Here is a 14,200-nt window from a genome sequence, read left to right as displayed (position 1 = left end):
GGAAAGACGACTGCAGAAAACAACCTGTTATCCACAAACTTCCTTTAGTACATAAATAATCATTTACTGGTTGAACGTGTTAGTTTCATTGACAAAATGAAAACCGGATATCGGCTTTGTTGTTTAATTTGAGATGTCAACAGAACGGTTGTGCTACAAATTGGCATTTGTTTGCTGCTCGATAACAGAAATGTTTGGTCAAAATACTTCGGAAAAGTTTTATCAGGTGGTAAAAGTCTAAAATGCGGTGCGTCCTTAAAGTGTTTACTCGATGAAACGGTTTATAAATAAGAGAGCTATCGGTTAGTTTGAAGTCATCATATTCCTTTTTTTATGACCTTGAGTGGGTTAGTCACGTAACCCTAGTTACGAAGTTAAATGGGCTCAGATGAAGGGGATCGTGCTATTTTCGGTACAGTTTGTTGAGGAGATTGTCTGCATGCACGCACTATAAATATTAGGCATGTGGCGGTCTACCAGCACTCTACTGTCTTTCACTGCTTTTTATCTCTCATGCCATAAAATGTTGACCTTCGGGAGTTGATGGAAGTGGATCAAGCTTGTATGCTTTGCGGACCGACTTCGATTCAGTTCCAAAGCTGGAGAATCTAGCTTCTTGAGTAGTATTTGAAGGAGGTGTAGTATGCAGTGGCAATACCTATCATTCTTAACCAAATTGGTTTAACAATTTGATTGGGGTGATGAATGATAAATGGAAAGTGTATTATTTTAAGTGGCTGGGATTCACTATTATTAATTAAAATAAAGGGTTACTTATCGCAGTCAATACTGGTAATTCGTCATTCGGCGCCTATGTTTACAGACTGACAGACCTAGATGTGCTAAGAAGTTGCCCCTGTACTTTTGCATTGAAATTTTTGTTATTCTTAAGCGGCCCGCTATCCGCTAAGCGCTTCTAAAGCAAATGTCAATTGGTTTTCGGGCAAATATGTTTGATTTTTGCCTTGTACAATTTACTGAACTGTGAGGAATTTCGACTGAAGACTGTGTGGGAGGGAGAAACTGTCTCAGCCTCCGCGTTCCCCTGGTTCATTTGCCTCTATGCGATGCTTATCGTAATCTTCAGACACCGGTCAATCACTCGCTAAATTGAAGATACAGCTTGCAAAGGAAAGTTAAATAGGAACGGAAGCGTAAAGGGAAATGTCATGCTTCTAGAGATAAAACGCATCATTGAAATTGGGTCTGAGTCAACTTTTTTCTCGTTGGGAAATGATTTTTGGTGAATTTTCGGCCTCTTGGCGAAGGGAGACATGGTTAATAGGTGACCTCACCTCTTATCAGCATTGTTTACCAACTTAGGTTCAGTCTTTCAGATTAAAATAACCACTGAACACAGCATATTCCTTAAAACGGCAATAGCATTGTCTAGTCCATGACCCATCCCTAGATGTTCTCGCTTTACCATGTCACAAGCCCCCGAGAGAGCACTACAGCACCTATTTTAATAGGACAGAAAAGACCACCAATTCTCATAATAATGTTCTTGTTTTCGTGCATAAAATGTGGCTACAACCTTGACTACATTCGTTTTGAAATCAAATACGGGTTCCTTTTGAAGTCTCGTCGGGTTGGCTATGGACTGTTTTGTGATTTGGGGTAAATATTTATAGTTGCCATCTGTTCATTTAAAAACTCAAAATTTACTAACCATTCAACGTATCTGATTTTGCGAACAAAGGCGAAAAATTAACACAGAATTACTCTTCAAAAAGGGACGATGAGCATTTACTTCGACAGCAGCAAACCGTTCACTGCATTGCTCGGTGTAGGCAACGAAATTAAAGGTTATTTAGGTGTCAAGAAAATAAGGTAAACTGCAACTAATTTTAAATCTCTTTTAGCAAGACGTCAGGGGGCAGTGGCAGTAGCGCCAATAGTCAAGACGTCCAGAGGAGGGGATACTCTCTGTATCCTAAACATGAAGTCGTTTTGCCAAGTTTTCGTAGCATTTGCTCGGCCTGCCAGGCGCATCCAGCCCACTCCCTTCTCCCGACAAAGGGGTCTCAGGGCTACCCAAGCTTCCGTTTGGCTGCAAAGGCACAAAAAACTGGTACGAAAAGGGTAGAAAGCTTCCGAACACTGAATGGGTTAGCACGTCGCGACGTAAGCATGTGGCCCACAAGAATAAATGTATTGGTAAACTCTGATGCCTATTTCCTCACTTTTCTGCTAAAATTAACAGAGGATTTATGACGTTTCTATGCTTTTGTTGTGGTAGGAGTCAATGAGAATGCAGCGAAAAGGATTTTCGGGTCGGATTATTTGAGGCAAAAATCATCTGCCAAAATGGTTTCTTTTGACCGGTTGTAATATTTCTGCGCTGAATACAGAAATGTCAAGTTCCTAATTTCTGTTTTATTGAGAGTGTTAATGGAAAGTCACTTTGGTAGAGGCCTCGTTTTTTAGCTATAGTATGATAATCTGTTCTTAATTCAGCTGAATTTAGTCACCGGAGGTTAAAAAGACCCAAATGTGCTAGTTGTGGAAAAATAACAAGCAATCCTACTGTCGAAATTCTGTATCGAAATCCAGAAAATTCTTCTGACTTTAATAAAATATGGCCAATTAGTAATCCGATTGACATAAACTAGGTCAACAGGATATGGGATTATCAGGGTGGTATCTAATATGCCAATATACTATGCTTTGACCGAGTTTTTTAAATAAGCTGTGCACAAAAAGTGCCAACAAAGTCAGTAGGTTAAAAGGTGTGCAAGATCTTCCCATTTGTTTAGTTACTTCAATTCAAGCTTCTAAATTGATTGTCTTAACCAATTAATTCCTAATGCTTGTCAATGCGGTGTGAAGTATTATCTTTAAGTACTTCATTACTTTTTCAATGGATCGAATAACTTTGCTCATCGATATGGACTGCTTTTACGTCCAAGTGGAACAAAAAGTGCGTCCAGAAACAGTTGGGTTACCATGTGCCGTTATTCAATACACGAGCTTAGCGGCTGCCTCGTAATTTTTTGGTTTGTTGAGCTATTTCGTTATAGATTAATTGCCGTAAGTTACGAGGCTCGGGAGAAGGGAGTCACACGGAGCATGAATGGTGACGCAGCCAAAAACCAGTGCCCTGATCTGCTGCTATTTCAAGTCCCCATGCGACGTGGTAAAGCTGACTTGACTAAGTAATTTTACGTTTGGAAAGATGTTCATTGGATGTAGGTATCGTGATGCCAGTGCAGAAGTCATAAAGTCGATTTCTAAGTTTACTTCTAAAATTGAGCGGGCCAGCATCGATGAAGCCTACATTGATGCAACAGGCATAAATTTATTTTGCGTTTATTCGACGTATTTTAAGATTTGCTTTCTTCGGACACGTCTGAATCTGCGATCTCTCTTGAGAGGTCTAATGTGGTTATCGACCCCGATTCAATGAAGCATCTTTATGATCCTGGCGACTTGCCAAATCCCCCTTATAGCTGTTCAATCAACGAAATATCGGGGCAAATGGCTGCCATTGAATGTTTATGCGATGGCCGAAAGTTAAGACAGGCACTCTGTCTGGCTCAAAAAATCAAGGATCAGATTCTTGCAGACACTGGTTTCCGATGTTCGATTGGTGTGAGCTCAAACCGGGTATTTGACAATTCAAATATTCCCTACCAATTTCTTAGCAAAAAGTTTCATCGGCTTTATTTATTTTAGATGCTATCGAAGATAGCCTGTTCGCTGAACAAACCCGACAAAATAACTATCGTGCCGCTAGAGTCAGTTCAGCACTTGATGAATTTTACCAGGGTTAAGAAAGTGTAAGGTACACTTTTTCGCATAGTGGTTTGACTCTCTTTTAGCCCAGGATTAGGTGGAAAACTCGGAAAGGACTTAGCTCTTCGATTTAACCTCGAATTTATTGGTTCATTGACTGCCGTTCCCCTCCCAAGGTTAATTGAAGAATATGGTGAAAAAACCGGGTATGCTTCTGTTGCTGTTTAGATAAATGCATTCATTTTAAGCCGCTCTTGAAGTGCATTAATGTACTAATTGGTTCTTTGTGTCGCAGTGGTTTAACGTGATCAGAAAAGGGCCTATTATACTCTCTATCCTCGAGTTCACTCAGTAAAGGCTTCCTTCAAATATGTAGGAATTTTTCAACCCTTTGAATGGTTCAACTGATAAAACCACCTGAACAGTCCTTAATGCATAGTACAATCTTGGTGGGCGACGATTAAAATGTTCTTGTTTTTATTTGTCTACTTTTACTCATAAAGGTTGATGAGCTTGTTTGTTTCCCTTAATTTTTTTGATCCCTTCTTTGTCATTTAGGAGGAGGCTCTACACAGTTTTCTTGGGCTCTAACCATTCCTCATCCTTTTTGAACATTACCTTATATCCTTCCGGGTAGATTTTCATATCTCCCTGATGATCAGACTGGTGTGTAGAAACGTACTCAATGGCCAAAAATTTAAGTAAAGGCAATCCTACCCGATTCAACTTCGTGTCCCGATCTTTCTGTTTTTGGCCATTTAATGGCCAAGTAACCCAACTTTTCAGTTGGTCCATCAACAACCGGCCTTCCGTTTTTTTGAACCATTGAAGCTGATTTTTTCCCGGTGCTTTTTGATCATGCTTTCATACTGTATTAATTTGTTCCATCACGCGGACCCAATGCGAAGTTTCTAATGGGGTTTTGATAAAGCAGGCCTTTCCGTTTTAGCACCTGGCTGTACGAACTCTGTCGAGGACGAGATTACCAAGCAGTGAGTACTCGAACTCTGGTGAAATCCATCGCCTGCAGTAAGAACTTTCTTGGGAAATCTTCACTCAAAAAAGATGCCGAAATTCTCCATTGGTTGACCAACTTGGCTGGCGAAATTGTTGAAAGGGTCGCCATCGATCGAGCCAATCACAACCGCCTACCCACTGCTTTATCCCTTTTCCTGCGCTCGGATCAATCAGATACGAGGTCAAGAGCCCTGAGCCCTAATATACTGGCCTCTATCCTTCCGCGTTCTCAACAAATGGAGGAGGAGGAGACAGAGGCGCAGATTGCTAGAAGGATTGCTGAAATGGCTTATGGATCGGTGCGAAGCCTTATTGGGACAGCTGCCATCACAAATATTTCCTTGTCGGTGGGGAAGTTTAAATCGGACCACAGCGCGGCTTGCGGAGATGTTAAAAAATTCCTTACTGAACCACCAAAACTGGTTAAGAGGGAGTCTTTCTTCCGTCAATTTTTCGAAATTGGGAATCAGGCGGAGCCGTCCACGCCAAAAAAGGTGGCGTTTGAAGGCTCCCTCCACCAGGCTACCGAGCCGAAGGCTCAAGAGGAAACGAAGGCAAGCAAGGAACTAGTCTATTTTCAGCGTCACAACTCGACGGCAGAGAAGGTTTTGTGTGAGGAGTGCGGATCTTACGTGCTGGTGCACCTCATGCCGGAGCATAGGGACTTCCACTTCGCCAGAAGAGTTCAACAGGAGTGGAATAGGGAGGTGAATCGGACACTACAGCCTTTGCAGGTTAAAAAGGAGACTAGAACGATCCGCGAAACGAAAAGAGGACGTGGACGAGGAAAGAGGGATCTTGGACTTGCGAAAATCGACACCTTTTTTCTCAAGAGGGACTAATCAATTGTGTGTATTTGATTATGGCTGTGCTTTTGCTAATGAAATAATCTATGCAGATGCTTAAATAGCGTTGGTAGGGTGGCTGGGGTGATGATGGCAACGGGCAGTGGGGATGCCAAAACAGTATGGGTTGGGGTTTGCACCCCCCTCTGGAGCACGTGGTGTATGCAGGTACCAGGACCTTACATACTGATAGCTTCCCCCTAACAATACTTTAGGACGAGTAATACAGTGACTAATGAGGAATTTCACAAGTTGAAATATCAATAAATGCTAAAGTAAAAAATTCGAACCACAATAACGTTGAAATGGCATGTAGGATTCGACTTGTCAGCCTCTTAACAAAAAAGTCTCTCTAATATATTCATCCACTAACTGCACTTTTTCAGCTAAGGCTTGTTTATTAAAAGGCTTGCATTTCTGGATGTTAATTATTTTATGCAACCTTTCTAATACTTTAATTTTTCTTAAAATGTAGATTAGGCGTTTTGCTATTTTATCATCTTTACGTTGAGAGCCTTTAAATATGTATTAAATTAGAAATTAGTTTTACTGAGCAAACAAAACCAACCAATTGATAATAATTTGTTTATGTGCTCTTTAATGACCAGGCCGCGGTTTTTGGATTTGCTGATAATTGTCGCCTTTTTGCGGCGCAAAGATGACGGGAGATAGTCGGTCAGAGGTTAAAGAACTTGATGCTTGGATCGAACAGCTTTACAATTGTCAGCAGTTACCTGAGGCTCATGTGAAATCGTTATGCGATAAAGTAATTAGTCCATATTTCGAAATCATTTTGTAGGCAAAAGAAATCCTAACTAAGGAGTCTAATGTACAAAATGTTTCTAGTCCAGTCACCGTCTGCGGTGATGTGCATGGTCAATTTCACGACATGATGGAGCTATTCCGTATTGGGGGGAAAGCTCCGGATACCAACTACTTGTTTATGGGTGATTATGTCGATCGGGGTTATTGCTCCGTTGAGACGGTTACTCTCCTAGTCGCTCTAAAGGCATAAGTGTTCTGTAAAAGTGACGTTTTTATAGGTTCGTTTTCGTGATCGAATAACTGTTCTACGAGGGAACCATGAGAGTCGACAGATCACTCAAGTCTATGGTTTCTACGACGAGTGTCTGCGCAAATACGGGAATTCAAATGTTTGGAAATACTTTACGGATCTTTTTGACTATCTCCCTCTCACTGCTTTGGTCGACAACTCTGTACTTGTTCTATTTATCGGGTTTTATGAGATTTAGATCTTCTGCTTGCATGGTGGACTCTCGCCCTCGATTGATACGTTGGATCACATAAGGGCACTTGACCGCATTCAGGAAGTACCACATGAGGTATGATTTGTTCAAAACATGCATTCATTATCAATAGTTATCTTCGTTCTTATTTTCGTGTTAATTAAGTGCCACCAGATTGGGCGATAGTTTATTCAAACTTTGACCGTAGTCAGTAAGTTGTTGCTGTTTACCTATCTTAAAGCTGAAATAGTGTAAATTTACCGCACATTGGCGTATGGTTACGTTTTACCTTAAGTGTTTTGTTTTATGATCACTCGTAACTTTGTATTAGGTGGTGTAACCTTTTTTTGATTTGCGAATGTCGCTCCACATCTGAAGTGGCGATGCGTCATGTGAGGGATTTATTACTGTCCACCCGAGGTTAAAGCAATAGTCCTGTGCAACTTTTTGTATTCGGGAGGGCTGCATAATGCGCTTACGCTAGGTATCCCAACCACTGGAGAAATTAATTGCAGATTTTGCTTCAAAGTGGCACGCGTTCTCATCAGCGTGTGTGCACAACTGTGTCCGGGTGTAAAGATTGCCTTAGTTTATGCGGTAACTTTAGTATGCTCGGTTCACCAGATACCTCCCATTATTTCCTTACGCCCGAATCAACCGTGTTTAGGCATTAGTAATGAAAATTTCGCGAGATCTTTCGCGTACGCACAACTGTGAAATTTCGAAATTGAATCCTTTAGATGATAAACTGTATTCGTAAAGCCAACAATCTCGTATTTTATGGGTATCCGTTTACTGTCTGGACTGGAAGCATTATGTAATCTTGTTTATCACCTCCAGGGATGCGTTGTGCAATTCGATTGAAGGCCAGAAGCAATGATGTGGATTGCTAAATTTTGATATAGATGATGCGTGTATATGTCGACCTAATGAAGCTTAATAGTTGATATCGGCACTGTACAAACTTTGTTTCTGCTACCTTAGTTTCCTGACACTCGCCTCAATTATTACACCGCTTGAAACTACTCCAAGTTCCTTATTTAGCGGAGTAAGTGTTGAATACCTTTGCTGTGCCTACATACCCATCAGGAGCTAGAATTTTATGCCTGTCCTTGTTTTCTGTGTCCTGTAGCTGCTTGTTTAAATTGGCTAGGCTTGATGCAACCCGGCAAGTGTGCGAAAAGCTGTGCTAAATTCCGTCTAAAGATATCAATCGGTGATGAGTTATGGCCCTACATTTAAGGTTACCTTTTTTTACGCGGGTGAAAATCTAGCCCGTGATGTCGACATTGATGGCATAGCCTTTGTTTTCGGCTCTGATTACTGGAATTGCCTGAGTTCGATTCCAGCCAGAGGCATGCTTGTAAACGTGACTTTAACATATTCCATTGGATCTTTTCAAAGCGCGTATTTAGTCGTCCCAGTAGAAAAGGTTGACGCTACCGGACTTTTCTGCAGTGTAAAGCAGGGACATTGTACATTGTGTCAATGTAGCTTGCCTTCGTGATTTGATCATGAAGTCGTGGTTGTTGGACCTTTCAAAGTAATACTTTAGTCTAATCAAATATTATAAATACGCAGTTCGACGAGTAGAAATTGCCTCAAATGTGGCCTGTGTTCAGTGTCTCTGCGCCGTGCACATGGGAAGTTCAAACTCTATTCCATCCGCTGTAGAAGGGTTCAAGCATTTAGAGACATTCTCTAGATTGATGATTAAGGGTGACAATCAGGTCGACTCATTTCTGAACAGTCGATTTACAAGTCGTGGGGTTAAATTTCAAGTGGTTACTCTCCTTTGCGACTGTAAACTAACGTGACTAATGTCGTGTAATCTGCTTTTCATTTCGACACGGACACAAGCATTTGGCGTGCAAGTGCATCCTTTGTTTTTGTTTCCACCCCACAAACGGCTAGGGGTTGCACCACTTCAAGCCAATCAAGGCACGAAGTTAGTTTGTTTAAATAAACAGGTTTGTATCACCCTGGGGCTTGTATTCCCGTGTTTTAACCCATAACTAAGTTGTGTTTTCCAGAGTTAATGATAATTTGGATTCTGCTATTCATCCCGCTCACAAAAGCGGGGTCATTGTACGTTTAAATGTTCTAGACTTCTGGCTTAAACAATACAATTCTAGTTCGACATAGCCGGATATTGTGTTCAGCATGTGGAACTCTTGTATTGCTTTTCGTTTAGGGTCCGATGTGCGACCTTTTGTGGTCGGATCCGGATGACAGGGGTGGCTGGGGCATCAGTCCACGCGGTGCTGGCTACACCTTCGGTCAGGACATCTCGGAGCAGTTTAACCACAGCAACAGCCTCTCCCTGATCAGCCGCGCGCATCAATTGGTCATGGAGGGCTTTAATTGGTGCCACGAGCGAAATGTCGTCACGATCTTCAGTGCTCCCAACTACTGCTACCGATGTGGTAATCAGGCGGCCATTATGGAGTTGGACGACAATCTCAAATATACCTTGTAAGTTTCCCATCATTCACCACTTTGTCCCCTATCAGCTCTGTCACAACATTCGATTGTCTTTGTGGTTTCATTGGTATTTGCATTAGAACGGAAATGTTGCAGGCATCATGGTGAATTTATGATTTTTTTCTGTTCAATAATCGCTCCCACAGGCGTGTTGGTCTTACCGCGAATTTAGTTTATTAGACTTTACGCTTTTTCGTTACCAAAGTCTGTTTGCGCGCAAACAATCTCTAAAAGTCTGGGACAATGCTGACGTTTATTATCTTACTTATGACCAACTTCGTTCTTTAGGTAATTTTGTGAACCCTGCCATCTGAAATGTGATGTATGGGTTCTTTTCATCACCGCCCATTCGATATTTTCTGCGTGAGTATCGTCCCCATCCCTCCCATATCTAAGTAGGCTTTCGTCCGTTCTTGGCTAGTCGTCAGTTCTTCATTTTTAAGCGGCCCACGTGGTTCTTTGTCATCACTGACGTAGGTAAACATTCAAGCCAAACAGAGATGGGACCTTAATGGCCGGCACTTCCTGCTATTCATATATCTTTTTAAACCAGCCTTCGCAGTGCCTATTGTCGATCATTTTGGCGCATTGTTTGAGTTAATTGAATAAGGGACTTCTTTTGTGTCTTGGTACGAGGTGCTCGAAAAGTTAGCGTTGTGGTTTCCCGTGGATCACGCCTGTAGTGACATGATGTGGCAGCTTCTAGTGGCTCAATCGCCGCTTCTTATTGCATTCCATCCCGCTTTGAATCCCTTTGAACTGACCTGCTGCGATTCGACCTTGTTTGTTCTATAAGTTAGGCCTAAATGGGTTCCTAACCTGCAAAAGTTGGCATCCCTTCTAGATTATTATGGGGCCTTTCCTGGCGGGGTGCGGTTTGCGGTGGGGTGATGTACCTTCCGGGACTAAATAGCTTCTGCGACTTGATTGGAATGATTAAAGATACTCTCTAAGGTGAAGGTGCATCCTCCGCTTTTGATTAGAGTGGGGAGATGAGTGTTGCTGTCATTCCCCGATGACCTATACCCACGTCTCTTGGGGGTGTCACATGCCGCGTACCTTTTCTACATTTACTTGCTTCGCGTCATCGGGCTGCACATTTGGCAGTGGATTGCTTGCTGACTGACTTGTGATGTAAAACGGCTTTTGTGCTCGTGTTCCGACCCCCATATGCCGAGAGGTGGAACACGTCACTGGCTCTACTTTCAAACGATCCACCCGCTACCCACCCCACTCTTGGTTGGCAGCGCCAGTAGGCTAGGCAAAAGTTCTTTTTTGGTTTCCAAGAAAGACAATTTTCGTCATCCTCGTACCTAGAGTACCGGTGGGTAGTAGTCATGATTTTTTCTACAAACGAGGTATTTTTTTAGTCTTGTAGTTACATTTTTATTACCAGAAAACCACAATGTCTTTGTCACCTCTTTCGTTGTTGCGTATGACAAAACTGAGGTCACTCTGCCAATCCTACCAGCGATTTTTATTGCGTTCATCTTCCAAATTCTGGTCAATATGAATTCATTTTATTTACAAGAGATGCACAAAGCTTTTGTCGATTTCCCCTTGATCATTGACTTTTTTGGGACTGGGGTGGGGGGACTACCTGTCCTCACCATTTCCATCCTCAACTTCTTTGACCCAGTCAGTTGGTAATGGGTGCTGTCTGGTGTTCTGATTGATTTCAGCCTGCAATTTGACCCTGCACCAAGGCGCGGAGAGCCGCATGTGTCCCGCCGCACACCCGACTACTTCCTCTAAATCAGTCAGGCACCCGGCCATGCCAGTCGCACAGCCCGCTTCGAAGGCTGCGTCGCAGCCACCACACCTTATACCCCCCCACTCACTCTTTCCTTCACCTTCTCTCTCGCCGTCTTGGGCACAGCGGCTGGGTGCGTCTACGTTCGCGTGGTGAGGCGCATCCACTGTTAAAGGGGGCGGCCTGTCTCGTGTCCACTTTGGGCTCCCCCTTTCCCCCTCTCTTCTCCCATCCTTTTTTAGCTCAAAACCGACTCCTCCACTTTTTTCTCCCCGTGTTGATCGCGCGCGCGTTTCCTATCTCTGTGCTTCTCTCTCTCTCTCCCTCTCTTGTTCACCACTAACAAAATTTGAGTACGAATTTTCTCCCTTTCTCTTGTACGCTCGCTCGCACACACACCTACATTCATCAAATCTCTGGCTGACATGCAAATTCGATGTCGACTTTTTGGTCCCTTTGCGTGCGTGCCTGCCTACATGTGCGGTCTGGCTGTCGCTCTCTCGCGCTGGCTCTGCCTGACTCGCTTTTCATCACCCCCCCTCGATGGGTAACCGTTGCGGTGTTTGAAGTGGAATAACGAAAGTGAACATGAGACGACGTGGTGCTTATTGGTTGAGGTGTTGTGTGGAGGCAGCTCCCTCCCGCTCCGTGTACTACGTGGGTTCGTGGGGGCATTTCAAAGAAGTTGGAGATATGTGGGCGCGTTCTGAGAATTATTCGGTGATGCTCAAAATTGTTGTAACAGAGTGCTTCCGAGGTCTAGTATTCGAACGTGTGGTTTCAGTCGGGAAGCTCCTCCTCTCAGTCAGTTGGGAGGCGTCGGTGGGTGGTGCTGCGGTCGCCAGATTCCAGTCTGCTTTGTCTTTTTGAGGATTGGTTTTACGATTCGTGGAGACGGAGATTGGGGCACGCTAAGGTACCAACGAGATGTTGGATGGGTGCCTAGGGGGCTGTTTGACGGATCGCCATTTTGAGTTCTAGGAATGAGGCGGTCAGCAGAGGAGACGACTTTTCCATTGGGTTGGTGAACGTAATCCTCAGGGGGCATTTGCAACCCTGAGAAGTGGGGAATGAATATGGCTGGTCTGGGGCGATTCAATCTTACTTGGACGTGTGCACTTTCTCTCTGGGCGCTAGTCAGGCCCTGGAATAAGTGTGGATGCGATGGAGCTCCCACTTCCCGGGGTTTGTCCTTCGATGAATCCTGTGGTCCCACCTTGAGTTGAACACCTTAGGAGAAACTACTCTCCGGACTGGTGTGTTTACTCTACCGCAACGTTACTGCTCGTGCCTGACTGTGGAAATCCGCCCCTTTGACTTCCATCAGCCCAGACGTTGGTTAGTTCGAGCGTTGTGCAAAGGTGGTTGGGTAGAGAGTGCGCTTTGCGGTTGAACTTCGCCAGAATCTGGCTGCTGCTGAGGACTTCGTAGTCCAAATTGTGGGTCACTGGGGAAATCTCTCTGTCTGGCCTCATTATTATTCGGTGGTTAGCATCAAGTAGGCAGATCGGATGAGGTGGTAGTTGCAAATATGTACGCTTCCGGAGTCTGCATCGCTGGTGGGGGGTATTTTCGGACATCGGGTTCTGGAAGCTTGTGTCAAGGTCGGGTCCGGGGTGCCTACCTTATCAACTTCTCGGTTGTTGATTGCCTCAACCTCGGTTTGATCTTCAAGTAGTCGATTGATCGCTAGCAGTGCTCTTTAATTTCACGAGCTGCTGTCACAGGTCACGGAGGTGGCTCTGCCGACTTTTCCCGCACCTCTGGCTGTGTCAGCATTCAAAACACCCAGGGTGTCCACCTTTGCCTTGGAAAACGTGTACGCGGTCGGTTAGACTGCAAAAGCGAGGGTAGAGTGACGTCGCTTGCTCCTGATAAGTTTACTAGAGGGACGGGTGCCTTGCAAGAAGCTGTGGGCGCGGCGCTAAAACACGTGGTAGGCAGTGAAGTTCGACTGCTGCCTTTCTTCTTCCAACGTTGTCAAGGGAGGGGAGGAACTTGTAGTACACCCCACGGTCAATGACTTTAGACACCTCCCTGGGGGTCGTCCTTTTACGCTGTCCTTTTTGCCGAGTGCTATAGCAAATGGAGAGGAGTAATCAACTCCTCAATTGATCATTCCAAATGTGGTGCGCCAGACTGCTGAACGTCTCAACACTTCCTTGGTAGATTGGCATTTGGGTTTTGAAGGGATGAGGCTGGTCATCTGTTCGATCGGACATCTCATTCACAACACGATGTGGAGGTGTGACGAGTTGGAAACAGGTCCAAACCACTTTGCCTCTCTGGCTCTTGTCGTTCAAGAAGCAGTCCATCCGAAGTAAAAGTGACGCCTCTGTCAATGAATTACTTCTCTCCTTGAGGTAAAGTGTGCTTATTCGACATCTTGCATAACTGCATTTTCAATGTAATGGTTGTGCTAGCATATGGCGGCACGGTGAAGACCCTCTCGGTCCCTCTCCTTCATGCTGGTGATGAACCTTCTTCCATATTGATGTGGTCTGGTACACCTTCAGATAAGACTGGAGCTGCTGCGTTCGCGGCAGTGACAAGCGGACCTGGATTCGGATGAAAGAACAATTTAAATTCCCTTGAATGCCGTGGATAGGTGAATCCTTTATCGCCAGAGGAACCTACGGAAAGGTTGAAACGCTGTCGGCTTGTGGCAAATCCACAACAACTTTGATTTCTCCAAGTTGGTCTTGAGTCAAAGAAAGACCCCAAAGAGAGGCTCGCTATGCTTCCACTGGACGATTTACCACCAAGTGTTGCCACAGAATACGAGTGACGCAAAGAATACGCTAACTGTGGACGATCTTCTAGCCTTTACCCCAATCTCCCGGATAACTTTGTCACGGCAAGGTCGCGATATTCAGAAATCTCGACCAAGTATACAACATGTTCAACCATTAATCAATGCAGTTCACAGAAGTACTCCGCAGCCGAGACGCAGTGGTGGGTAAGAGACGACCTTCAATGGAAGGAGAGGAACCTTGTGAACATTTGCTATATGTCCTCCTAAGACGTCAAGGAGGGCTTAAGTCACTACAGTGCATCGTCAAGTTGGAAAGAATATCCAGACGTCCTCTCTAAATACGTCACTGCTCAATGCCTCG

General features: G+C 44.2%; 2 protein-coding genes across 2 annotated transcripts; both read left to right on the top strand. All coding sequences in view use genetic code 11, as the record gives it.

Moving 5' to 3' along the window:
• Nucleotides 1-2,863: 2,863 nt before the first annotated feature.
• EGR_09644 (DNA polymerase eta) lies at nt 2,864-5,597 on the top strand (the record flags this gene model as incomplete). The annotated part of the gene is made up of 7 exons (XM_024498893.1): nt 2,864-2,988; nt 3,024-3,158; nt 3,196-3,321; nt 3,378-3,594; nt 3,679-3,782; nt 3,825-3,944; nt 4,688-5,597. The coding sequence occupies 7 exons, from the start codon at nt 2,864-2,866 to the stop codon at nt 5,595-5,597; spliced, it is 1,737 nt and encodes a 578-aa protein (XP_024346699.1).
• Nucleotides 5,598-6,258: 661 nt separating this feature from the next.
• EGR_09643 (Serine/threonine-protein phosphatase 2A catalytic subunit alpha isoform) lies at nt 6,259-11,086 on the top strand (the record flags this gene model as incomplete). The annotated part of the gene is made up of 6 exons (XM_024498892.1): nt 6,259-6,366; nt 6,400-6,597; nt 6,644-6,817; nt 6,854-6,943; nt 9,042-9,322; nt 11,014-11,086. 6 exons carry the CDS (start codon nt 6,259-6,261, stop codon nt 11,084-11,086), a joined length of 924 nt encoding a protein of 307 aa, XP_024346698.1.
• Between the last annotated feature and the right edge of the window lie 3,114 nt (nt 11,087-14,200).

This window comes from Echinococcus granulosus (genome assembly GCF_000524195.1).
Source record: "Echinococcus granulosus chromosome Unknown EG_S00158, whole genome shotgun sequence".
Taxonomy (NCBI): domain Eukaryota; kingdom Metazoa; phylum Platyhelminthes; class Cestoda; order Cyclophyllidea; family Taeniidae; genus Echinococcus; species Echinococcus granulosus.
The sequence above is the reverse complement of the archived record's forward strand: the minus strand, read 5'-3'. Positions and strand labels throughout refer to the sequence as shown.